At 43.5% G+C, this 27,411-nt stretch overlaps 2 protein-coding genes across 12 annotated transcripts in view; one reads left to right on the forward strand and one right to left on the reverse strand.

Annotated features, from left to right (window-relative positions):
- Nucleotides 1-22,961, reverse strand: part of CPSF6 (cleavage and polyadenylation specific factor 6) — a gene marked incomplete at its 3' end in the record, with an annotated part of 38,031 nt that extends 15,070 nt beyond the window's left edge. For 2 of the 9 annotated variants that reach the window (XM_083699286.1, XM_083699284.1), the window contains exons 1-9: nt 11,328-11,492; nt 7,655-7,864; nt 7,006-7,109; nt 6,369-6,514; nt 5,847-6,020; nt 4,822-5,314; nt 2,775-2,867; nt 1,522-1,637; nt 218-371 (exon numbers count right to left, since the gene is read on the reverse strand). In XM_083699286.1, the coding sequence (XP_083555412.1) occupies nt 218-371; nt 1,522-1,637; nt 2,775-2,867; nt 4,822-5,314; nt 5,847-6,020; nt 6,369-6,514; nt 7,006-7,109; nt 7,655-7,864; nt 11,328-11,387 (1,550 nt within the window). In that variant the 5' untranslated portion in view covers nt 11,388-11,492. Of the gene's footprint in view, nt 1-213; nt 372-1,521; nt 1,638-2,774; nt 2,868-4,821; nt 5,315-5,846; nt 6,021-6,368; nt 6,515-7,005; nt 7,110-7,654; nt 7,865-11,327; nt 11,534-12,017; nt 12,260-21,890; nt 22,024-22,714 lie in introns of those variants that run through there. The other 7 variants (XM_083699289.1, XM_083699288.1, XM_083699287.1 and 4 more) reach the window with 6 other exon arrangements.
- A 92-nt stretch (nt 22,962-23,053) lies between these two features.
- The window catches only part of CPM (carboxypeptidase M), a 35,540-nt gene continuing 31,182 nt past the window's right edge, over nt 23,054-27,411 (forward strand). Inside the window, exons 1-2 of one of the 3 annotated variants that reach the window (XM_083699374.1) lie at nt 23,054-23,097; nt 25,708-25,864. In XM_083699374.1, the coding sequence (XP_083555500.1) occupies nt 25,711-25,864 (154 nt within the window). In that variant the 5' untranslated portion in view covers nt 23,054-23,097; nt 25,708-25,710. Of the gene's footprint in view, nt 23,098-23,125; nt 23,174-25,436; nt 25,563-25,707; nt 25,865-27,411 lie in introns of those variants that run through there. The other 2 variants (XM_083699372.1, XM_083699373.1) reach the window with 2 other exon arrangements.

Genomic DNA, 27,411 nt, shown 5'->3' on the forward strand with positions numbered 1-27,411 from the left:
TGTCCGGAGACACTTCCAGGTCACGTGGCCAGCGTGACATCGCTGCTCTGGCCACTGAATAGACCCATTAAAATCATTAAAACACTGAATAGACCCATTAAAATCCATAGACTTAAGTACGCTGCATGACAAATAGGTCCATTCCTTAATATAGCCCCACAACTCTTATCTGGAACTTTATTCAAAACTTTCCCCCATTTTTATACAAAAGGTTTACCTTGACCCAGAACCATAAGACTTGGACTCAATTCCATGGAGGCAATCTTGCAGAGAGCTAATAAGTACTTTGCAACGATCATCAGCAGACACTTTGGACTGTTTAATTAATGAAATTGCAGTCACCAAGGTTTCTATAGCACTTCCATACTCCGCTGAAAATTGATAAAACAATGTGAATGAACAGTTTAATTAATCCTTAACATCAGAATATCCCTTCCCATTGTCCAGCCTTTTTCAACTGTTCAAACATAGATTGTTCAACTTCATACTGACCTGGTCCGCACATTTCAATAAGCCACAGTTTAAAAACAAACTATGGTTTAATGTGAACGAGTAGTGTGTGAGTTCATGCCGTTCAAAAGTTCCCATGACACCCTTCCCCTACTTCCCCAGCTGCCATGCCACAGACAAAACAAACTAGACTCTTTTGACTTGTCACATTGCCTAAACTTGGGCTCATGATTTGCTTCTCTCTGAATGAACCACAAGCAACATGACAAGCCAAACGCTTGTTTCATCTGTGGTGCAGTAGCAGCAAAAGTGGAAAAGATGAATGGCACAGGAACTTTTGAGCAGTGTGTACCAGCATGCTGCTTGTTCATATTAAACCACAGTTTCAAACGATGGTTTAATGTGATGGGTGAGCTAGACTACTATAGCAGGAGGCTAATATGACTGAATAGTCCTCCATAAAGTATGTGACCATCTACATTAGAAAAAATAGATAGAATGGAAAAGTGTTCTTGCTCTAGCATTTTCATGATATACTACTTTTCTCTGTGTAATTCGTTTTTTGGTAGGGGAACATTCAATTATGCAGGCCCCACATTCAGTCGGAAGTGGTATAAACCACACATTTGCTGCTGTTTGAAGGATCTAGGCACATGCTCTATTTTAGACCTGTCCAATTCCAAAATGAAGTGCTCAGGTGGCATTCATAACTAAAGTAAGTTACAATAATGTCAATAATCAGCAAAAGAAAGCAAAGCTACAAAGCAGCTATAGAAAAATAGCCCATAAAGCTAAGAAAAGTATTATTTTAAGCAACAGATAGTTAAAAGTGTGCTGAAAGCGTAAACTTTTAGCTGATGGCAGAACACTAAGATAAGGGAGAGAAATTAACGTCTAATGGCAGTGAATTCACTTTCTGGGTGCCACAACAGAAAAAGGCCGGTCATGTGCTCCCAACACCTGTATTTTAGAAAGTGGAAAAACACAGTAGGGCCTCATCAGATTATTTTAGTGGACAGGCATATGTATCCTAGATATCACATCAGACAATCATAAAGAAAATATACTGACCAGCACTTGCATCTGATACAGCTCTTGAAATGGCACTGCTAGAAATAGCTCTGTTTCTATTCATGATTTCTTCAAATTCTGCTTCACTTAAAGGCGTCCTTGCAGCATCTATTTCTCTGCAAACACACACAAGTTCAAAACATTTACCTCCAGCGAGTTAGGGAAGTACAACTGTTTTAACAATTCTAGTATGCAATTTTAAGCAAAACAACAAATCAGAGGAAGCTTTTTCTAAACCAAGATATTTACAATGCAAAACCTGCAGGCTAGAGAGAGAAAGTACACTACCACAGTAGCAACAACTCTGTTATTAGTGTGAAATGTCAGATAATCTACTTATGTTCTGCTTTCCATCTTCAGAAAGCTCCAACAGATAGTTACAAATCTGTCAAGCATGTATATGTATCACTGAGGCAGAGAGATCTGTAGCCTGCTCAAATCAGTAAATGAGTCTTTCAAAGAGTTCTGTCCTCAACATATACTCTAATCTGTCATAGTGAACATAATGAATAAATGTTGCCAAGCATTAAGAATGCTCTGTTCTCTAAAGATATTCATGCTTTTAACATAAGCATAATGTGCCAGTAGTTAACTGTTTACTTAACTGAAGTTAGTGACAGAAATATACTTATTCTGCTTATGCCCCCTTGAGCTCTGCAACATCTGCCAGTCTCTGCTTTAAACAGAACATCTGGAGAATGACAACAAGACTAGAGAAGGCCTTTCTCCTCCTACAGGCACCTCTACTATGCCTCAGGATGTACCACTAATCTAGATAATGTAATATATTTGACTGAAGCTAGAAAGGAAGTCATGCCTTAGGATGAGATTTTAATCTTTGCTGGTGGTAACCAGCTGCTGTTCACCTGCTGATGGAAGACATCTGCCAGATGAATGCGAAGGAAATTAATTATCAGCCAGTCTTCAATTCCCCAACCCTCTGGAGAAGATGGGGAGGCGGCAGCTCTAAGGAGTGAGGAAGAATTGCCAAAGGTTGCCTCTCTTCCTGTTCTGCTGATGGATACCTCCGATCAGCAGGGGAACACCAACTGGACTATGTTCTCCATATTCCTTCCAGCACTATAAAATTATATGGCTTTACGTGCTTTTAAGAAATGTTTTCTTGCGAGTGTTAGTTCTTTTGGTAGAAAGAAAATGCAGAATGATAAGCAATGCTATCCTCTTAAGAGCAAGAAGTGGATCAAGATCCTATAGCTGATTTAGCATAAGAGGAAATGTCTAAAAATTCATACCTCCCTGCGTTTTGAGTATTATTTTTCGTTTGTCTCCAATACAATGGCATATGTAATTGTTCTCTTATGGGCATGTTATTTCCAGTGAAACGCCTATGATATATAATTGACAATTTAAATATAGTTATGGACTGTAGTTGAGATCATCATGAAAATATTGGACATTATGTGCAGAGATTCTACTTCTGCTTTCAACCCCCTCAGCCCTCCCTTGTTTATTAGAGTATTATCTTGATATACAAAATATTAAAAAGTTTGGTTTTATAAACTATGGGTTCTCAGCATAGTCTTCCAAGTTATTATGCCAAATGCTCTAAATTTCTAAAAAGCTGAACGATAACATTTTAAATTTTAGACAGTAATTCCATGAACCAATTAACAAAGCAAGAAACAATGTTCTCAAGTAAAAGACTAGGAAGGTTATTTGACAAAAAAATTATCCCAACAAAGCCTCTGTTATATGCCACAACATGCAAGTAGATTCTTATATATCACAATCTATAAACGTCTAGAAATGTGGTATAACATGAACATAAGACAAACAGCAACAAAGGGAAATTAGCAGCAAAGGGTAAGCCAACAGGAGTTTATTATGTAAGTCTGGAAAAGAAAAGGTGGATGTAGACAACTGATGCAGCAGCTGACATAAGGTCATCATGGGATTTCTAAGCATTTCACCCATAATGATAACTCGCAAGTTGAGTGAAGACACAGAATTTAACTATCTCCTGAATAAACTTGATCAACAATCAGGGTTCCTCTTTCACTTAAAAAACAACTCAATGATTCCTCATATTGTCTGCCATCTGATATGGTTGTCTGAATCCATCAGAGTAGTCATACAAAGATTACTCTAGGTCACTGGAGTTGCAAGGAAGATGTAAGTTAAGCAGAAAGTAAAGCAGGATATCTCAAGCTGACGCACAGAGTGTTTTCTTATTAGAGACCAAAATTTGTTCATTTAAAAGAACGTACATTTATATTAATCTTTACACTGTGATTTACTTTAAAGGAACTAAATTGCAACTTTCAGCTGATGAAGAAAACTTGAATAGCTGAAAAGTTAATTATACATATACATACACACACAGAGGTATGAGGAGCTTACAAATGTAGTATTTGTTTAAAGAAATAAAAGAAGCCACCAATGAAAACAAAATAAAACAAATACTAAACCTAAACATAGCTGATGAAAATGAGGAAGGTCTAAGTACAGTACTGTTTTTAACACACTGGTTCTCAAACTGTGCTGTCACCCACACCCCTTGGGAGTTCACAAAACAGCTGCAGGGGAGAACATAGGGTTGGATCTGAAGCCTTCTTTCCTTTGTCAGTCAAGATGTTGGTAGGTTAAATATCCTTTAGCAAAGGATACATTTTGCACTGGATTTGTGGGCATGATTTGGCAAAAGCTGCTGCCTTGTTCCAATGATGCTTTCTTGGGGTGTAGTTTTAGGACGTACAATCATATAGTCGTACCTTGGAAGCTGAACAGAATCCGTTCGACTTCCAAAATGTTCAGAAACCAAAGTGTAGCTTCTGATGGGCTGCAGGAAGCTCCTGCAGCCCATCAGAAGCCACAGAAGGCCTGTTGGATGTTCGGGTTCCAAAGAACGTTCGCAAACTGGAACACTCACTTCCGGGTTTGTGGCGTTTGGGAGCCAAAATGTCTGAGAACCAAGGCGTTTGGGATCCAAGGTATGACTGTATATTGTTCTATTCTGTTTCCTAACACCTGGGTTGGATCAGTTCTCCACTTCACAGATCTTTGCACACAGCAAGCTACGTACACTGCAGCAATCAATTATCTCTATACGGTCTGTTGTGGAACTGTTGGTTTTTTGGGACCCTAGAAATCATGCATTCATAAGAGGGGAGCCAAGCTCAAAACATTTAAGGAACACTGGTTTAATATTATTCCCACATTTGAGAAACACTTTTCTGATGTAACCTTACTTCCTTGAAGGAAATCAAGCCTCCTTATTAAGACTCTTTAAGCATTTTTTAAAGAGGAATAAAGATGCTATCAATGAGGAAAGTAACTCACCTGCCTGGTGGACCATAATCACCTCTGTCATAAGGTGGAGGTCGGCCATATGGGTCTGAAGGTGGTGGACCACGGCTGTCTGATGTAGGTATGCCACTGTTGGCTGGCGGGGGGAAGAAAGCTGGATTCACGTGTGGAGCTGGTGGGGGAGCACCTGGTGGAGGCCCAGGTAAGTGAGGAGGAGGAGCCAATGTCAGGGGTGGCCCTAGCGGACCAGGTGGACGAGGGGGGAAAGGACCTGGAGGTGGAGGAGGGCCCTGTTGTGGGGGTGGAGGACCTGGCGGAGGACCATAGCCTGGAACTGGAGGTGGAGGGCCAGGGGGAAGTGGGCCCAGTGGAGGTTGACCAAAGGGTTGCCCTGGAAACAGAACTGGAGGAGGGGGACGGTCACCACGATTAGGGGGACCCGTTAGTGGAGGAGGTAGAACCTGGCCAGGTGGAGGGCCTGGAGGGCCTGGAGGACCTAGGGGTGGACGTGGAGGTGTCTGTCCAGCTAAATGGGAAGGAAGAAAGAAAAAATAATGCCTTCTACTACTTCTAGCAAAACTTTCTCCAAATTTACAGAAACATTTGTAAAGTGTATTGAGAAAGCTTAATATGAGTATTAAATATAACAAGAATCCACATGTTATCAAATAATCTGGCAATTCTCATGGTTGAAAGGTAAGGTGTCATCTACCCCAGCTACTTGCATTCCACAACACGCCAATGCTAAAAACTACCATAGGTTTCTAATGTTTTACAATAAAGCTTGTAAGTTTTGAGTATAGACTTAGGGGAGGGATGAATGTCCAATGAAAACATCCAATATTTCAGCAACAATTATCAACAGAACTAACACTATACACTTGTGGTTCTGTTTATTATAGTGTTCTTTTAACTTAAGTTTTTTTTATTCAGTATAGAATGTATGTCAATATAAAATAATCCTACTGTCCAGAAACAAAGTGCAATAAATGGCAAATCAGATTTCAATATCTTCAACTATACATAAAGGCAGCAATGTATAACACAAAACATTTTACCTGGAAAAGGTGGTGGGGGTCCTCCTGGTCCAGCTGGTCCAGGAAATCTATCCCCTCCTGGAAGGGCGCCTGGAAAACGACCCCTCCCTCTGTTACTTGGTGGAAACGTTGCCCGTGAACTGCCTCCAGGAGGACCAGCTTTGCCTTCACCAGACATCTGGCCTGACTGTGTAGCTGAAATAAGAAAACACTTGGCTTATTTTTATGCTGTTCTTATATTATCAATGTGATGTTTCAAATGTATAGGAACTCAAATTAGCTGGCATCATTCATGTTTTTATCACTAAAAAAATAAGTAGTACTAGAGAAAGACAGATCCATGTCTTTCTACAATATTCTTTAAAAGTCTACAGAATCTATAGTTTGAGTAGTGTTATTTCATTTCAGTAAACCAAGCCTTAGTCAGCAGATTCTCAGCACTTAATAGCCAAATACAAACACATTCACAATTGCAAAATGGTAATCTTTCCATCCAAAACATGCTCTTTCACTTCACTGTGAGTAGCTGGGAGCAACACTTACTTTTTCTGGACTGCAGCTCAAATTGACTCAGAAACTGCTTATTACAAGGAGTAACAACAGGATTTTGACCATGCAATTCTCGTTTAGGCAACAGATCCATTAGTTTTTTGGAAGATGCCTCAGATCCCACACCTACAAGAGCAAACCTGGAAAGAAATAGACGGGGGAATTATGTATGGTGGTGATGGGGCCCTAAGAAAGCATCACTCAACTGAAATGTTTTACAATAATTTTAGAAGGAAGACTTAAGAGTCAGTTTTTGATTCAAGAATTACCTAATGCCCCTACCCCCATATAAGCCAACCGTGAAGTGTAACCCTCATTTACTATTAGCAAGACACCCCAAACCTTCTAGCAAACCAGCTTTCATTTTAGTCTCTTAAGCCTGCTTTCATGCCGTACTCAGAACCAGTTGCTTCACCAATTCCTTTTCTTGACCAACACAGTCTCAACTTCCTTTATGGTCTGTCCAGTTAAACTCACTACTCCTCCCTTAAATCTTGTTCTAATCCTGTCCCATCTTCTTAAGCTACATTCTCTCAAGCAAAAACAAACAAACAAAAAACAGTGTCCTGTACAGCCTGTCACACTGTAGAACAGAAATGGGAATGATGTTGAATTTAAACAAAATTCTTACCCCTTAGATTGGCCATTAGCTCGGTTTTCAAAAAATTTTATCTCCAAAATATCATTTACACCAAGTGAATGAACTGCTTCAGTTAAATCTTCATCTGTGGTCCACTGGAAAATATTTGTAATTGAAATCTCATTTCTGAACATAATAGCAAAAACAAAATAGAAGCAAAGCCACATCCAAAAAACCATTCATTATCACTTTTCCACTGCACTATTCAAGGGAACAGATAATACAGCAGACACTAAGTGCATCTGATGCATACAATATAACAGCTTTTTTAAAGCTAAGTTGGTTTGACTTATTGTTTTCTAAAGTTACTGGAAAGATTCCTAATGCTCAGTGATATAATTCAGCAAATTATGTCTAAAATAAGCAACAAATTTGTTAATTTACATAGACTTTAAGAAGCAGTGATTACAAACTCAAAAGTCCACTTTACAGTCATTACCTATAGCAAAAGAGGAAGGGTCACAGCTCAGTGGTAGACAATATGCATGCAAAACTTTCAGGTAGGACTGGGATACATGTCTGTCTGAAGCCTCTGAGGGCTGCACCTAGTCCAGACAATAGTGAACTAGATAGGTCAATGGTCTGAGTTAATGCAGTTTCTTACAATTCCTATTGCAGCAATAACTAGCGGAACACTTACCCAAGTAAGATTCCCAATGTACAATGCAATTCTCTTTCCTGTATACGTGTAGACAACATTTGGTGCTGATCCTTTGCCTACATCATCTCCAACAGATGGTGGGAGAGAGTCCATATAATCACGATCCTCTGGAGCATCGCCGTTATTGGCAGATGGAGAAATGACGTCGTCATACAGATCTATTTGATCATGCCCACCATACTCAGCCTCCTAGAAGACAGAGGTAATTGAATGTCATACTTTTAGTTCATTTTTTCTAAAGAGGCTTGAATAGAAATTTATTTATTTATTTATTTATTTATTGGTATTTATATACCATACCTTCATAATATTTATTCCAGTGTAGTATATATTGCATTTAAAAAAAACAGTAAAATATTCAACAATTAAAAATACCAATTAACAAATAATACAAGTAAAATATTAATTAACAAAGAGTGAAAACTTCATTTCCAGTGTTTAAGAAACATAGCACCTTGAAGCTAGAGGTAACTGAAGTCAACAAAACAGTACTAAACCAAAAGAATTAAATCTATTAATCCAATGAATCTCCTACTCATCGCAATAACCAAGATAGCCTAATAGAATTGCTAAAAAAAAAAATAAACAGAATTCTAGAGTTTATAGTTCATTACACATGTCAAAGAGGCCATTGCATTAAAAGGTGTTAATTACTAAAGCACCACTGTTATCTTTTATTCATTGTTCTCAGGCTCAATGTGTCTTACACCAATTTCATCAAATATCTTTCTCTGGCCTCCAGAGGGCTCAATCTGAGAAACTTGTATCTAAGAGCCCAACTTACACAGGATGATTTTTCCCTAGGTTTTGGGGGTTTTTACAAAGTAACCAAAAGTAGCTTTAAACTTTGGTAGAAGACTTGAAGGGGTCATCCTCAGCCAATAGCTTGCTAACTCAAAAATTATTCACCAGTTTGCTCTTTTGCTCACAGCGGAAAAGTACAGTGGTCCCATTTTTTCTCCCAAATATATGAGGAAACAGCATGCGCGCACCCACCTACACCCACCTCCTCTTTCCATTATTGTCATGACTACTTTCAAATTTTTGGTGAACTGCAGTTTGCTAAGTGTGATAAGACAGATAACAAAGAGACCTATTATGTCTGCAATAGTGTAAATGAGAGGTGTAGATGCTACAACAGATGCAAATGTGTGCAGTGAACTTCAAAAACAATGTTCAATTTGCATTTCAATTTAGACAGCCAGATTACGTTACCTGACTATGACACATGAATACAGTATAGCATCTACATTGAGCAACAAATACACATACATCTCCTGCACAGAATTTTTGGGGGTGGGGGAACAATTTATATGTACCTCCACATTACCATATGTCCATAAAGAAAGCTATGTAACCCTTTCTTTACAGAATTAAAAACAGTGAGACCACAAAGTTGAGCTTTCTATGTGATGGCGCCTACATCATGAAATGCTTTCCACATAAATTTTTTTGCTCGTCGCTCCTTGCTATGGTCTTCTGCCACCAAGTAAAACTGGCTTTTTCAAAGTGCATTTCTTGGTGCCTGAACGGATTAATTTTCAACTACTACCGTATATTGCTTTTAGTTAGCCAGTGAAGTTTTAGCTAGCTAAGTTAGCAGTTTTATTAATATTTTATACATAATAGTTATTTTGATTTAAATTATGTAGTACTTCAAGTTATTGACAGCACAGAATGTATTACCAAATTAAAAACAGAAAAATAGAATTGCAGTACTATATGCTTCTAGAACTTCTAAAAGGGTGTTTGATCACCTCACATATAAACAGGTGTCATAAAACTGACTATAAATATAAATTTTAAGAAGAAACAAAACCCTGTCCCCTCCAGCACATCATTTTTACATTTAATAAAGCCCTCCAGGAGTTTGAGAGCCAAGGTCAGGTATGAGGATCCAGAAGCCTTCACAAGTATTAGAAACTCCCCAATTCAGACGTTTGCCCTCCAATTCACGAAGGACTTTAACTTCTGTATTGATGACACACTGGAGGGATCGGACTTTTCAGTGTCCCCTTGCTTCTCCTCACATTTGCTTCTACCCGAGGAGTCTGAACACATAAATAAGGCCAAGGACTCCAATCCAATGGAGTAAGTCAGTTCTGCAAGCTCAGAACACTAGTTCACCTACACTCCCTTCAGGTCTTCAGTACATATAGAAGGAGGGGGAAGGAACAGGTGCACTTGCTCTATGACACACCACCTGGGTTGTATGTTTCCATCACCAACTCCTTCAGTTGGATGGTGATTGATGTAGGGAGCCTCCTGTCCCCACAGAGGCTTCTTGCACATTTTAGAACTCTGGATTTTCCAGGGTTCTAAATAACACAGGAAGCCTCAAGGAGGACAGGGGGCTCCCCACTTTGAACAGAGCAACTGGAATGCAAATAGGGGGCAGACCTAGCATATTCATCCATGTAGTGCCCCTCCCTTTACTAAACACAAAAGTACCTGTAATAACATGAAAAGATCAGCCTTTGAATGCAGATACTCAAGTTACCTTTCCCCTTTCCCCTTTAGTACTATTAGTTTCACCAGTTAACTTTTTTAATCCATCGCCAGCAGAAACGAAAAAAAGAGTTTGAAACACCACTGAAATATGGGAGAAAACAAAGAATATGCTTTGAAAAGAAGGCACAAGAACTACTCCAAAAGAAATAGCATAGAAATGCATTCTAGGAACACTTCCTTGGTCAATGTGAGTCTTTTCAAAATCTCCACAATACTCTTTTGAGACTACATAAGAGAATAAGGACAAAAATGGGTGAACAGATGACTACGTAGAAGCTAAACCAAACCTTCCAGCATCAAATAGCATACTCAGTGAACTGAATGCTTCTCCACACTGATTGGCAAAACAGTTACGGAACAGAAACAATTCTCTACTTTTTTGTCTTGCTGCCCCATTTCTCATAGACTTCACAGGAATAAACGCCTCTGCCATTTTCTAAGCTTGTAAAAAACATACCCATACAGCCTTCAACAACCTGTGCAAACCGAGCTATTAAATGCTGAAAACGCAACGTCTGCCGTACCGTCACGCGTGTTGATCAGGAAACTGAAAAGAGGCGCGAAGGGAGGCTGTGCTGCGAAGCACCTTTCGAGGGAACTGCTTCCCATCTCCCTCGGCGCCCTCGGCTTCTCGGAAGCCTCGTCTCCGGCGCAGCCTTCCCGAAGGAGGCTAAACATATTGTCACGCCTCCCCGTCGCAGCCTCCTCCTGGGGGAAGCGACTGCTGCCTGTGTCGGAGCCTCTGGGCTCCAGGCTCCCTCCTCCTCCCGAGGGGGGAAAGTGGGCAACAACCAACAGCGCTACAGGAGGCTCCGTCTCCGGGCTCATTGTTTTCCAGAGCCTGAGGCCTCGCAGGGGAGGGAGAGGAGGCGGCGGCGCGCACTCAAAGCTAGGCCGCGCCCCCTCCCTCGGCCCTTCTCTTCTTCCACACGAGCTTCTCCCCCCCCCCCCCGGCGCGCCAGGCGGGAAAGCGGCAGAGGCCTCTCGGCGAGCGCCGCAGACAACAATGGCGGCGGCTTCCCTCCGCTGGGCCGAGGCCTGCAGCGAGCGCAGCCAGTCAGAGCCTCCCTCTCTCTCCCTCCCTCATAGCCCGGCCAAACCTCCCCGCCGGCCTTCTCCTCGGCCCCCGGAGCCTCTCTACCTGGTTGAATTCCTCTCCCACATCGGCGTAGATATCTATGTGGTCCACGCCGTCCGCCATATTCCGCCTCCTCCTCCTCCCCGCCTCCCCGCCGCGGCCGAAAGCCCCGCCCGGCTCTACAGCTGCCGCAGCCTGCCGCCGCCGCCGCCACAGAGGAGGGGGCTTAGCGCAGGGAGCGACGTGAGGCGTCACTTCCGGACGCGAACCTGCGGGAACTTCCGGCGGGTAAACTGCGCACTAGCAGCGCGTCCCCCCCGCTGCCACGCCCACTGTGGGGGCGGGGCCTGTTTGGGTCGTGAAAACCCCTTCAGAGCAAACGAGGGGCTATATTTCCCCACTCTTCTATATTGGGAGGCAGGTTCCTTAAAAACAAAACGGGGGCGGGCGGGCGTGGTGTCTCTATACCGTGCCCAGTCGTGGAGCTGGAGTTGCCAATATATATATAACGGTCTGACTCGAGGTACTTTTCTGTCTGCCTAATTTATATATATATATATATTTACACACACACACACACACACACACACATATAGTGTTGTGTGTGTGTGTGTGTGTGTGTGTGTGTGTGTGTGTGTGTGTGTGTGTGTATATATGGCAGAAAAGTACCTCGAGTCAGACCGTTGGCCACCTTGCTCAGTAGACTCTGCAATGGCTGGTCATTTGCAAAGAGGAGTGTTTCACAGACCTTACCTGGAATGAACCCGGGACCTTCTGCTTGCGGAGCATGTGCTCTAGCAGCGAGCTGTTGGCCCTTCCCTTATTTCCCAGCTGGAGATTTGCTGGAGCAAATAGGAGGCAGTGTTAAGAGCAGAGCATGCAACGTTCGGAGGAGTCAGCTGCTGGATCAGACCTCCCTGTTGGCACACGGAAGAGAAAGAGAAGGCGCTTTTGCAGAAAACTCTCTTGCTTTCTTGTTCGAGAACTGCGGCTCCAGAGTGCCTTCGCTCCTGCTGCAAGTCCCATGCACAGGCAGCAGGAGGAACCAGGAGTGTGCGACAGGGACTGGCAGCAAGAGGGAGGGACAAACATTATAATGATGATCGGGGACATTTGAGATCCCAGTGACAGCGGGAAGCCAGTGCTGCTGATAGGATTCAAAGTCCCACAAATACATATTAATGATATATTAAGCCTCTTGTCTCCGGAGGATATAGAAGAACTAACATGAGATCCCAGGGACTGTGTAAAGGGTATTTGTCCCATCCTTGTGTTACAATTCAATACATGCATGTGTATGTATTTACTTCAATGTCTGCTTATAAATATAAAGGAAGCTAAAGGACAATGATCCATCTTCCTGTTTCTGGAGAAGGAGTGGAAGGACCCTGTAAGTCTCCACTGTACCCAGAGAAATGATGCTGGGACCCTGGCTGGAGCAAAGAATTGTATCCAACAAAATCCTCCTGTTAGAAAAAAAGTACTTCAGCTTGTGCAACAAGATTTCCTCTCCCAGCATACCCTGTTTGGGGAGTTGCCCCATCACTCTGGAACAGATTGCAGGAGGCATGCAGAAAGAGGCAGTTCCGTTGCACAAGTAGAAATCCCACCGCTAAAAGGATGACTTAATTGGGCACAAATCAGTGTGACATTACATGTTTACTTAGAGGTCCCATTCTCTGATAGGGCTTAAGGTAAAGGTAAAGGGACCCCTGTCGTGGCCGACTCTGGGGTTGTGGCGCTCATCTCGCTTTATTGGCCGAGGGAGCCGGCGTACAGCTTCCGGGTTATGTGGCCAGCATGACTAAGCCGCTTCAGGCGAACCAGAGCAGCACACGGAAACACCGTTTACCTTCCCGCTGGAGTGGTACCTATTTATCTACTTGCACTTTGACGTGCTTTCGAACTGCTAGGTTGGCAGAAGCAGGGACCAAGCAACGGGAGCTCACCCCATTGCAGGGATTCTAACCGCCGACCTTCTGATCAGCAAGTCCTAGACTCTGTGGTTTAACCCACAGCGCCACCCGCGTCCCTCTGATAGGGCTTACTCCCACATAAATGTGTATAGGATTCCATACTGGTAGCCCCGTCCTCTATAAGCTTACTTGTAAAAAATAAGTCTCACCCCACCTGCCTGTCAAAGTGGAGGACTCTGGATCCAGCCCACCAGCTCCCCACTGCTACTTTACCTTGTGCAGTGCACCGCCTAAAATTAATCTCCATCTTTGCTAATATAAGGACTATAAGGCATACCTTTACTTGTGCTCTGTCCCTGAAGCAGCAATCCTAATCCCACTTCTTTGGGAGTAAATTCCTTTCAATTCAACATGAATTACTTCTAAGTAGATATGGTTAGGACTGTGCTGTTGCACACAGGACCTGCTTGTTATTAGAGATAGATTCAACCATCTGTTGACTTTTTCATCCATAGAATCGGTAGTTTCTTTTTCCAAATAGTTTTTGGTACAACCTGAATTTGTGTGTGTGTTAAGTACAGCCTTGTCTATCATAAGTAAGAAGCAGGCTCTGTTAAGAATTATAACTGTGTCTCAGATGTATTGTAGAAAAATTCAGAGACCATACATAGTTTAAAGAAATTGAAGGGAATGATTTTAAAAAAGAAAAACTCTGTAAAATGGTCATACACTGTTGCCACAGTAGATGTCACTAAAGCTAAAGTAACATTAACCAACTTCAAAACTAATACAGTATTACAATTCCTTCCTCCAGATCATAAAGTATAAAATCTCCATTTCTGCCAGATTAGACCAGATGTCCATCTAGTCAGCATTCTACTCTCACAGTGGCCAACTAGATGCCTTTGGGAAACCCACAAACAGGATTTGAGCACAACAACACTCTCCCTCCTTGTTTTCCCCCAGTAACTTGTATTATAGCAGGCTTCCTCAACCTTGGCCCTCCAGATGTTTTGAGACTACAATTCCCACCATCCCTGGCCACTGGTCCTGCTAGCTAGGGATCATGGGAGTTGTAAGCCAAAACATCTGGAGGGCCAAGGTTGAGGAAGCCTGTATTATAGGCATACTGCTTCCTACACTTGTAGTAGTAGCCATTAATAGCTTCATCCTCTATCTATTTATCTAATCTGCTTTTAAAGCTATACAAATTGGTAGTCATCACTGCGTATTTTCTTCGCCTGTGGGGCAGAGCCTGCAAACGTCAAGATCTGCAGGTCCTAAAAGGGCAAAACACAAAAAACTGGACCTCCATAATAATTAAATTAGGCTGCAAAGTTAATTTTGAGCCCCTTTGCAAGTTGTGTCTCCATACAATTCCATGGAGTTTGAACTGCCAGAATGCTTCAGTTGTTACTTGTGTTAGCAACTTGGACAAGCTGTCCTAAAGTTAATACAGAAGTTCATTTAAGGTTAGCAGTTTAACAGGGTACATTAATTTATTTGGGCAAATATACAGGAGCTTTTGCTCACTCCATATTCCCTTCTTGTGGTACAATAAGCTATAATACGTTTGTGGTAAACCGTAAGACAATACTGTATTTCCAAGACTTGCTCAGTTTTCCAAAGGACAAAGAAAGACTCATTCCAAAACAGTTTTTAAGTTTGAATGCCAAGTTGAAGTGTTCATGAAAACAACTGGCTGGTTTTGTGCATTGCCACATGGCAGTTGGCTCTTCTTCTCATTTCCAGCTTTTGGGATTTATTATTTTGTACATGCTCAGGCCAAAATGAAATACTCTGAAATATGAAATATTCATATCTGAAGAAGTGTGCATGCACACGAAAGCTCATACCAAGAACTGACTTAGTTGGTCTTTAAGGTGCTACTGGAAGGAATTTTTGTTTTGTTTTGACTATGGCAGACCAACACGGCTACCTATCTGTACATGAAATATTCAGTTGAATACACATACACTTATGGGGGGTGGAGGAAATTTGGACTGTCCCACACGCTGATTTATTTTAAACAAAAATAGCTTTTAAAAAAGTTACAGATATATCACAAAAATGAGACAGATCAATACTAGACATGAATACACTTAGGCAAGAATAGTCAGCTGCACAAAGGTAAGATGGAGAACACTTAGCTTGGCCATAGTTTTGCATTCAGGGTGAACAGCTTGGAGCATGCTATGCAGATGACAATGTGCAATCTACCATGTGCAATCTTGAAAGACCTACATTGGCTCCCAGTACGTTTCCGAGCACAATTCAAAGTGTTAGTGCTGACCTTTAAAGCCCTAAACAGCCTTGGCCCAGTATACCTGAAGGAGCGTCTCCACCCCCATCGTTCTGCCCGGACACTGAGGTCCAGCGCTGAGGGCCTTCTGGCGGTTCCCTCATTGCGAGACGCAAAGCTACAGGGAACCATGCAGAGGGCCTTCTCGGTAGTGGCACCCACCCTGTGGAACGCCCTCCCATCAGACGTCAAAGAGATCAACTACTGGACATTCAGAAGACATCTTAAGGCAGCCCTGTTCAGGGAAGTTTTTAATGTCTGACATCTTAGTGTATTTTTGGTCTTTGTGGAAGCCGCCCAGAGTGGCTGGGGAAACCCAACCAGATGGGCGGGGTACAAATCATAAATTATTATTATTATAATATTATTATTACAATCTATTTCTGCCTGGCAGATATGAGGAATTACTAGCTGTGAATTAGTGTTGCCCTGGACAGATGGAAATGCGAGAGAGCGCAGTGAGAAGGCCTTATATCATATCCCTGGAATCTCTAGTGAAGGGATATCAAGTAAAAGGGCTGGGACCTGGGAGAACCTTTTTGCTTGACAGCTACTGTCACAACTCACTTTCTGTTGTTTTTTTTGCTGGGCCAAATGTTTAATATAATTCTATAAATCTGCTCTCCAGCAAGCAAAACAAAATGATTAGAATGTAAAACCTTATGCCGGATTCACAGTTATTTCTCAGCTTAATTCTTACACAGACTACAGTAGGGAAGAACTTCTGCATTAACCAGAACCAATTGGCTAACTAATTCTAGAAAGGAAATGCTAGTCTTGGTATACCAGTAGGGATAAATCATCAGGGTGCCAGCCTTTCTTAAGCCAACAATTGAGAGGCTGTTGCATAAGAACAGACATTTTTCACAAATATGATGGCTCTAAACTGTTTTGGCTCTAGTCCTGCAGTGTTTGGGAAGTGTATTGACAAGGTTGCTAGGAGAAAAATGAAGAAGCCATGAACTGTGAAACAGAAGGGAAGTTTCCCCTCCAGAAGAGGGAAGGAATAGTTCAAAAGGGTCCGGTTAAACAGTTAATGAAATGTAAGGGTAGGCAGTATGTCACCCCAACACAACAGAGTGCCTTTTATAAGTCAATCAGTGGGGCATTGTCTGATGGTGACGGTATCATTTCAGACCCTACTTTCCAAACCACCATGAATGGTCTTCCCCAAAAGATATGAGAAATATCGACACCCTGTGTTGGCATAATCATGGAGCATTATAATATAGTTTATGATAGTACAGCCTAGCAGAGCAATTCTATACTTGCATTGCTCCAGATCTGGAGATGTGCCGCAACTACGCTAGTGGAACAGCCTCTGCACCCCATGCATGCTCAGCCCACATGTTGTTGGGGCCCTCATCAGGTTGGTGGGACACTGTCCAAACCTGGCCCTGAAACAAAACTCAACAACCTCGAGGCTTGGGAAAAGAGAGACAACGACTGCTCTGTGGCCCAGCTCTCCTATCAGTGGGGGTCTAAGAAAACACTTCCTCTGACACTACAGAAGCAGATCAAGGCTGGTGAAGAGGGCTAGATTGATGTGCTTCACCTGCATCCATCTGCCTGTTTCTATCTGCTGCTCCACTGTTTCTTATGAAGCCCTGAAATATGTAAACCAGCCCTCCTTAGATGCCTATACAGTGGTACCTCAGGTTAAGTACTTAATTCGTTCTGGAGGTCCATTCTTAACCTGAAACTCTTCTTAACCTGAAGCACCACTTTAGCTAATGGGGCCTCTAGCTGCCGCTGCGCCGCCGGAGCACAATTTCTGTTCTCATCCTGAAGCAAAGTTCTTAACCTGAGGTACTATTTCTGGGTTAGCGGAGTCTGTAACCTGAAGCGTATGTAACCTGAAGCATATGTAACCCGAGGTAAGGTGAAAGATGCAAGGTGAAAGATGCAAAGCTGTGCCTAAACTGACACAAACATTATTCCTTGCTGTCATGGGAATGGTACAGTAGTTCAGTTATCATGTTAATTCAGCTCAAGGATGTCCTAACCAGAAATACTTGGACCTTGGGCCTTTTTTGCAGTGGCTCTCAGTTTGTGGAATAGCAAAATTTTCAAGGATCAGGCCGGCCCCCATAATATTCTGTGGCCTGCAGTGGGTCTCGCTGGGCCTCCCTCTAGTTGCGACAGATTCTGTCCTGTCTCCCTATGGCCATGGCAGGCCTTCTGGCCGGCCACATGACAACACTCACATGTCATGCATGTGACATGACACGTCACATAGTTGGGCAGAACCCAGCACCTGTGCTCCCCAGGGAAGCTCACCTGGCAAAAATGTTCACAAACCAGGCCTTTGGCTGATTAACATTTTATATTCCTTTTAAATGTGTTTCTGGGAGGGGGCATTATTGTTTTGCTTTGTTTTTGTTTTTATTACGTCTCTTATGTTTTCATTTTTAAATTTTATGCTGTGAACTGCCCTAAGACCTTCAGACAAAGAGCAGCATGCAAATTTAAATAATAAATAAATGCAGGATATAAATTGAATAATAATTTTAAAAAAACACAAGAAAAATGTTACATTTCTTAAGCAAAATAACTATATGTTTCGGTAGAGGGCACACAACCCCGGCCCCCTAAAAAAGAGGTGCTAAGTGATAAATTATTTTGTCTTAATAGTTTGTTAGGACAACACAAACATCTATCGTGAGAAAAAAACATTGTCAATAGACACCATCTGTGTCATTCTTCCTGTACACAGAAGTAGATGTTTTTCAGCTTACTTTTCATGATTTCCGTACTATCATTTTCCCAGGGGGATTTGTCTCCTATTTGCAAGATTAATTGTTTATGTGGACTTTCCCAGGGTCCCTTTCCCTTTATTCCTCTCCCACTCCATCCCTATATAATATGAATCTCTGAAACCCAAGAGAATCTTAGCCAAATCAGCATTCCATCTCTGCCCTGTTTCCTCCAAACTGCAGAAATGGAAAAAAGTTAAGCTATAAATGGTTCTTGTAAAAAAAGAAACAAGGCATTGTATCTTAAGAAAGACCTCTGACTTTAGGATAGTGTTTCTCCCCACTATATCACTATGGAAAACTTGTGGTATTGTAAGCATTTAGCACCCATCTATATTTTATGATCATTTATTTTTATAATACTCCAGTATCTTTATATGGTGCAGGCATTTATTTGGTGTAGACTATTATTTCAATAGCCTGGGAAGTGCTGGGCCTTAAGGAGCAACCAAACATCAGCATTAATCATAGCAGTGTTGGCTATTTGCAGTTTAGTTGCGCTGCAGAAAGCTTGCTGGGGAGACCACACATTACAAGGAACTCAAAAATAACTTTAACAAGGCTTTAACAACAAAAACAAAAATTCCTTTTACACTAAATATATCAACAAGCATGACCCAACCACCAACCCATCCCCCAGGATACTGAGACAGCTAGTGCTGCTCTTTATATACTATACCCAATTGCTAACACAGCTTAATTAACACAACTTAACAGCACCTGCTATACTCCTTCACAGCTGTAAAACTGGGTCACATTATTTGCTCTGGCCCTTAAAGACATACACATCTTGAGGAACAACAATGAACCTTCAAATTTAAAGAGACCATTCAACAAGCAGGTGGCATGGCAGTTAACTAAATAAATAGGATAGATAGACATTTGCAAATACGCTACAGCACTGTCCTAACCATGCCTACTTGGAAGGAATTCCTATTTGGTTCAGAGGAGCAATGGAATAGGGTTAGTATTGCAGCCCATGCATTTACCGTGGGCAGGATTCAGGTAATGTGCCCCACCAGCAGAAGCCCATGCAAGGGTTTCCTGCTAGTGCAATGTGGCTTTCCCATCCTTGCACCCACCTAAATTAACTGGCAGGGGTCAGATTATTCTGTTAGGCAAGCAGAAATGCTTGGGCTGACTGAGTGAGCTGCATAGTGCTATGTTGAATTCCTCCCCATCCATTTGAAGAAGTCCTGTACAGATACAGCTCACAGAAACTAGAAGTGATAAGTTATTTTGTAGGTAACTAAAGTTTGCACCAAGGGACGCGGGTGGCGCTGTGGGTTAAACCACAGAGCCTAGGACTTACCGATCAGAAGGTCGGCGGTTTGAATCCTCGCGACGAGGTGAGCTCCCATTGCTCGGTCCCTGCTCCTGCCAACCTAGCAATTCGAAAGCACGTCAAAATGCAAGTAGATAAATAGGTACCACTCCGGCGGGAAGGTAAACGGTGTTTCCGTGCGCTGCTCTGGTTCGCCAGAAGCGGCTTAGTCATGCTGGCCACATGACCCGGAAGCTGTACGCCGGCTCCCTCGGCCAATAAAGCGAGATGAGCGCCTCAACCCCAGAGTCGGTCACGACTGGACCTAATGGTCAGGGGTCCCTTTACCTTTACCTAAAGTTTGCACCAGAGATGCCACACAATCTGTTTATAATTGGAGACCATGTCCCATCAGTTATACTGACATATTAGTTTTGTTTTAATTGGCGAGTGTAACCAGTGGAACATTCTCATGGATAGAAGGTAAAAAAGAACGATTCTATCCTTAATGTAGGCTCATTGCTGGGATAGGATTGTACCTAAACTTCCTTTTTCACAATGCTTGTATCCTGTTGCTTTGTTCTTTTCTGCTGAGTATTAGCCAGGTCACAGGGCTGCTACTGATGAGTTCTCTTTTAATATAGATTTTTAGATGTATACCGAGCTTTTCACCACGTCTGGTGGCTTAAAACACAGAATATACACAATTTTGAACATAAATTAATAATTGGAGAATAAAACTTTAGAACACCATTCATGTCATGAGGGCCTGAAATAAAACCGTTTTAAACTTGATGTCAGAAACTTAGCAGTGAAACTTGCACTGCACACTTCCACGAGACTAGCCAGTAGTTGGGTCCGAAGAGGAAGTCAGGATCACAAGACAAATGAGGCTGTACAAAGGCCAAGCCAAGAACACACCAGAGCCTGTAAAGACCTCATTGCTTGAGCAACGCTCAGCAGGAATAATTTACTCCTGGTGCCCCCCCCCAAGACATGTTTGTGGGCAAAATGGGAGGACTTCAAAGTACCGTGTGGGGTGTTTGAAAGGCCCATGCTGGTAGATGAGACAATCAGTTTCCACTGGATATATTCTTTTTCCACTTTAACAGCTGTTTCGATGGAAAGTGCTTCCCCCTCCTTGAGCAAGGGACACTTGGTGGGAGTGTGCTTTGCTCCAGCAAAGGATCCACCAGGAGCTCACTTTAAGCTCCTGGTTGTTCCTTTGAAGCCCCGTCCTTACCTGCCACACACCTGATATTACATCATCATGTCAGGTGTAGGGTGGGTGGACATGGTTTGGCCAAAATGTCCTTGCAGGTCAATTGAAGAAACCTGGCAGGCCTGAGGTTCTCCACCTCCGGGATAGATTATGAGACCTGCTGGTATCATATCCAGTAGGACTTTCCAGCGGATGAGATATCAGGTGTCCAATTGTTATTTATATACGCAACAGGTACAAAAAGGAGTGCTAGTTTTTCATCAGAATTGCTGAAAGCACCAGAGTCTGACAAGATCAGAAGCCCCAAGATATCTCTTTCCCAACCTTCATCTCCAGATGATGTCCTCATCTCCCATAGGCCCACCCCACGCATTTGTGTTTGCCATGCATCTAAACTTACACTGCTCTGGGGACACCTGGCAATCATCTTCTGTTTATCAGGTGAGTGTGCTGGAATCATCATCTGAAGTTGTGTCCATGTGGTGTGGTAGATTACCTTGTCTTCCCCATCCTGACCACAACATTAGTTAATCAGATGACCAGCTTCAAGCTGCTAGTTGAGACTTAGCAGCACTGCATTGTTTTTCTAGAACAAAATGTAGGAACACTGCACATCTGTCCGACTGCTCTATGCATTCCTTGTAATTCAGCTAGAGTGTGCTTGGTTAGGCTCTCTTTGTGTGTCATGCACCCAGCTCCAAGCATGTATGCTTGCCTTAACTCATCCCTGCATGGCATGATAGTGATCCACCATTCCAAACACTAGAAGAATATTTCAATACCAGATATTTTCAGTAGGAAGTCATTCTTAATTGCTAGGCTAGCTCCAGCAAAGTGTTGTGCAATACACAAGTTGATTTTTCGCAGCTGGATTGAAACGAAGAGGTTCTACTTCAATCAGAGGGCTCCCAGTATAATCCTTTATGGTATTTTGAGTGGTATCGGGGCAATAATATGCAATGCTGTATCTGTTTGCTCCTCATTGTCTTGCACTAATCTGCGTGCGTTTCTCCTAAGTATACGGTTCAATGGAATTTATGATAGCCTGATTCCTCCTATGAGTTCAGTTTAAGAGGAATGAATGGAAAAAAACTGAACAGTGCCGCTTTCCATAGTATATCGAGGACATTTACTGAGTAAATGAAAAATTGGGTCTACACACCTACCTTCTGTTGCTGTTTTCCAGCTGGCCATCCTCATGCAATAGTAGCACATTGGGAACCAGAGTCCTATGGACTGTGAATTCAGCCTGGTCAACTTATTTCTTAGGCAAGCTGATGAAATGGAGCTGAGTGACCTCTGAAAGAAAAGCAGAAGACTATGTAAAGTCAGAAGGAACTCCCATCAGCCCAGCAAGAAGGGTAATGGGTGATGGTGTAAGAGGTGTTCTTTACATGAAGAATGGTGACCAGTCTATTCAGAACAAATGCTTAGCACGGATAAGGCATAAGGAAAGCCCACCAGAAACCTCTCTCTTCAGTGGCCTCAGCGCACTGGGCTTATAAAACCTTAACTAGAACTGCTCCAGGTGAACTGGGACACATAATACATAGACTAGTATTGCAGATGGGTTTGTAGTCCAACAACATCTGGAGGGCCACAAGTTCTCCATCTCTGTCTTCACAGTCTCAGGGGACCATATGCTTTGGAGCAGAGGATAAAGGAGACCCAATGAGATTAGAATGGCACTGTAAGCAAAGAATCTATTTAAAAAACCAAAACACTTGTACCGCACTAAAAACAATCACCTGAAAATGCCGGAGCAAAGGAAAATAGGGTTTGCAGGCCACCTCTGCTAAATGCCTACATGTTGAAGAGGTGCTGCTGAGTTAAGAGAGATGGTTGATGGGGTGTCAGTCTCTAGGTATGTCCTAGAGACTGGTGGATCATCATTCCCAAGACCTAGAAGGCTCCTCCTTTCCAGAAGCAGCACCAGCTGTCAGTGGCACGAATGGGATGTGCTGGGAAGGAAGGGAAGCAGAGCACATACCATGTGGAGTTTTCCGACAGTTGACAACGTGGGAGCACTGCTCCCACAATGGCCTCTGGCCTCCACCTGCGGGTTCTCCATTCCTGCCCTCTACCAACTGAGCGAAGGGGTTTTCCCATTCCTTCTCCAGGCATCTGGCTTTATATGTTGGCCTGGTTCTTAGTGGGACACTGCCTACATATTTAAGTGGAAACTAGGAGCTTGTGGGTCTTCCCTTATTTAATGTGGTTTCCTCTCCGGCTACCTGATTGTGCAGAGTTCGGTGTGTGTTCTAGGTTCTTTGACAACATGGGGGAATTCTCTGGTTGCCATGAGTTCACCAGTGTGTTCTCTGCCGGGGTGATATGATATGAGGGCATCATCGGTACACAATGATATGAGTGGTAAGTGGTGCATGAGTTACCATGGACGTTGCAAGCATGACCCATGTCGCTGCTACAGCACCTCTCATTCCTTCTGGTATGGTTTTGTTTTCTACTTTGCTGTTGGGTGCACATTGGATTGTGTCTATGTTATGCAACAGAAGGCTGATATAGATGTGTAATATCAGCCAGTGGCTGTAATAGTAGCCAGGGACTGTCTGGATGAGGAAGAGTAGTGGGAACCACCTGGCCAAGAGTCCCCCAGGAAAGACACAGAAGAAGACAACTTAGATCCTGGTGGTGGGACACTGGAGAGCAGTCTGCAGAAGGGATGAGCTGAGAGGTGCTAGAAGCAGGAGGTTTGAGCCATCACGGGGGGTCTGGAGAAGGAGGCCCTTCCAGGGCAGGGTTAGAGGCTGAGAGTCACAGTGTGAGTGCAGACTCATATAGAGAGGAATCAGAGGTTACCCTTGCTACACAGCAGCAGAACAGTCTCAGTCTTGCTGGCTCTCCTCCCCATCTGATACTCTACTCAAGGAGAATCCTGCACGTTGCTGAGCAATGGGCTAGACAGGAGCAGAAGAGGAGCCCACTCCCTTGGCACAGCCTTCATCTGCTTTGGAGGGGTCCAGAGTGAGAGTCTAGAGGGGGCAAGGGCGGGGCTAGTGGTCAGTTTCAGCAATGTCTCAGCTGGGTTAAGATGAACCAGAGGACTCTACTGTGTTGTTATTTTCTGCTAATAAAAAGCTAATTGCATTCTGTGTCTTCCGTGATTCCCTGCCTTGTGGTTGACCTGGGCTCGCTTGACAGCTCCTTGACACAGAGCAAGACTTTAGGTTAGCTCTGTATGTTCTGCAACTTCCCTCACTCGCAGCTACTCTCTTTTTCTGATTCATCACATGGGGACAGACATTCAACTTCAAACACAGAGATTTCTTTGGATAATAAAAGTACTTATTGTGCTAAATCCATACCTTGGCAACCTCTGCTTTGTTTGATATTAGCCTCATATTTCCAAGCCTTAGGGCTTAGAGTATTCATGGCAGGTATTAACAACAGTAGCATGCAATCTTATCTCAGTGTTCTAAATGCATTCTAATTCTCACATGTGTTCTAATCTACAACCTTAGAAAAAAATGAAAGGCACTCTCCATCTGATAACTCTTATATAAAAAAATTAAGTAAGGGTTAACCTTCATGTTTCGTACACAATGCATTGTGGACTAGATACTTCATACTGGGGAATATGAACATTTAGTGTGCACCTTTTCTCTCTCTCAATACAAGAACCTGCAGTCAGCAAATAGTTAAACCAAGGAACTCACTGCCTCAAGATGAGGAGATGGCCTCCAACCTGGACAGCTTCCCAAGCTTGATAAAACAAATTCATTCATTGCTGTTTATGGCAATCTAGACAGGACGGCTCTGTGCTGTAGTTAGTGCCTCCTGCACCATCACAGCCTTGGAATGCCGGCTGCTGAGGAAGGCGATTGTGAGAGCACAGCATCCCATGCGTGTTCGGCTTGTAGGCATCTGACAAGCTTCTTTGGGAAATGGGGATGAGGGACATTTTGATCTGGAGGGCCTTTTTTACGCTCTGTCATCTTTCATGTGAATCATGTGAATACTAATAACAAGGTATCATGGGGTGGACGGACGGACGACGCCGACGCAGATTTGGCCCTGCTTGGTTTTTGTCAAGAAACTGCAACACAATCAGTGGTGGAATGTGTTTGTGACTTGTGGTGGAGCTGGGCAGCTCAGTTGGTTAGATCATAATAATAACAATTTATTATTTATACCCCACCCATCTGGCTGTGTTTCCCCAGCCACTCTGGGCGGCTTCCAACAAAGAATTAAAATGCAGTGCTCTGTTAATCATTAAAAGCTTCCCTAAACAGGGTCCACGGCCGCAGGTTCGATCCCTGCATGGAACAACTGCATGATATCCCTGGACTAGATGACCCGGAGGATCGCCCTTCCAATTCTATAATCCACATTAGAGAAGAAGCGCGCCAACCCCCGGCGGCGGGGCGTGATTCAACCCTGTCGCTTGGGAGTGTGCCGGGGTGGTCTCCCTGGAGGCCTTTCCGGCGCCTGCACACGTAGCAACTTGCCCGCCGCGATCCTTCCCCCCCCCCCCCCCCCGGGGTTTCCTTCTTGCCGACTTGCCTGCCTGCCTGCCGGGCGCATAGGCTGGTCGGAGCTTGATAAAGACTCCGTGGGAGTGAGGGGCGGGTCCCCTCTCACGCTTACTGGCTGCCTCCGGCGTCACTCAACGAGCCGGGGCGGGGCTCGCGCGGAGGGGTTGGCCCAGCGCCGCTTCAGGAGCGCCTGGAGCAGCGCCCGGGCTCAGATTGCGCTCAGAAGCAGCGCGAGCAGCAGCTGGGAGCGTGGGCGGCGGCAGCAGCAGCAGCAGCAGCAAAGCGCGCGACGTGTCCCGTCGGACTTCCAAGGAGGGAAGCGCCTTTGCTGCCGCTTCTGAGGTAAAGGAGGCGCTGCGGGGAACTTGTTCCACTTTTGCCTCCAGCGCTGAGGAGAAGGCAAGGAGCTCCAGTGCCGCCCTGGGCTCTCTTACCTGCCCTCTTCACCTCACTCTCTGACTTTCTCGCTCCTCTTGTTTCTTTCCAGGAGATGGGCACCCTCAGCCTCGTGCTCCTGCTCCCTTTGGTGGCCGCGCTGGACTTCAACTACCACCACACGGAGGAGCTGGAAGCTTTCCTGAAGGCTGTGCAGAAGGACCACAGCAACATCGCTCACTTATATAGCATTGGCAAGTCGGTGCAAGGTACGGCTCCTGCTTCTCTCGCTCTCCTCCTCCCCAAGGGCGCCAACTTGAATAAAAAAAATTTTTTTTGAGGGAGCGGAGCAGGTAATCCCCAACCTTGCAGAGTCCATAACACCCACACCATTTCAAAAGCAATGTGTGTGTGTGTGTGTGTGTGTGTGTGTGTCCTGGACCCCTCAAATATTTTAGTGGGGGGACTGAAGGGATGTTGGTCCCTAGGAGTTGGCTCCTATAATGCATTAATGGACCAAAGGGGAAACTTAACTGGCCTGGGTAGGGAGAGAGGTCTTAACTGCCAGTCATCTCCCCTAAAAGTACAGGTTGGTGGGCTGAAATGCCAATGGGACTTAGCGTGCCACATGTCAGTGGCTTCTTCCGACAGAGTGAGCCACGCCCAAACCCCCATGAAATCTCAACAGTGGGGTTTTCGACAGGTCCTACTGAAGATCAACCTTTTCTAGTCAGAGTCACCAATTTGTTTAGGGCTGAGGTGTACATTTTCTGTACGCTCGAACACAGTATATTTTCATTTCTCTGAATGAACCGCCTGGCATTCAAACTGTTTTGGATGGTTTGGGGGATATTTCTGCCATTTAGCCCTTAACTGGAATGATTAACTACTTAAAATGCACTTTGCAATACATGGGCCTTGAAGCTATTTTTAAAAGATACAAGTTCCACTTTAACACCCCCCCCCAAGGACCCTTCTACATTATTATTTGTCTTTATAATGCAATCAATATGCAATTGGTACCAATTTGTTTAGAGGGATCCAGATATATTTTCTGCAGCTAGCACATTTTGCTGTGAGGGAAAACAACACTTTCAGAATGCTCAAATTACATTTTCCTTGGCTAGTGGCTATTGATAATTTATCCCACTAGAAAACTTGCCTATTATAAGTCAACATACTATTTGGAATTATGTTGTATGATTACTGACTAGTACCTGCCCTATGATATCAATAGCTGGTAAGTGGCACCTTCTCTCTCCATGCTATTCTATGAAATTTCAAAATAGCAATTGCTTAGGTTTAGGTATATTGTATACTTCTTCTGAAGGCAGTTGCTTCTACAGGTAGATGTACTGTTTGAGTATGGTACAGCTCATATACACTTTTGAGAGAGAAGGCAGAAACTGCGTGGTGACTACCTCCATTTAAGCAGTCCATCTTGATACTTGGTTAAGACATACATTTCAAACAACATGGCAGAAATTGAGTAATCACATTTACTACCCTAGCAAACAGATGCATAAAGATCAAACCACACATTATGCTGGGAGAAGCATAGCTGATATTTTTCTCTGTGTGTATGTGTTTTTTTCTTCTTTCTGAAATGCAGTTGTGGAAGATGGGGAACCTGCATTCCCAGCACCTACCCTTACTAAAACAGAACAGATGAAAGGATTAAACCATATAACCTTGGCTACTGCTCTGAACAAATTTGTAGCCCCACATTATGAAGTAGAAAGACAGGATATTAAATCATGGGCTTCCTTGTGTAGTATGTTGTCTGTCCTCTGATTAGCTTTAGGTGGGACAGCAT

Source organism: Podarcis gaigeae (assembly GCF_964106915.1).
Source record: "Podarcis gaigeae genome assembly, chromosome: 10".
Taxonomy (NCBI): domain Eukaryota; kingdom Metazoa; phylum Chordata; class Lepidosauria; order Squamata; family Lacertidae; genus Podarcis; species Podarcis gaigeae.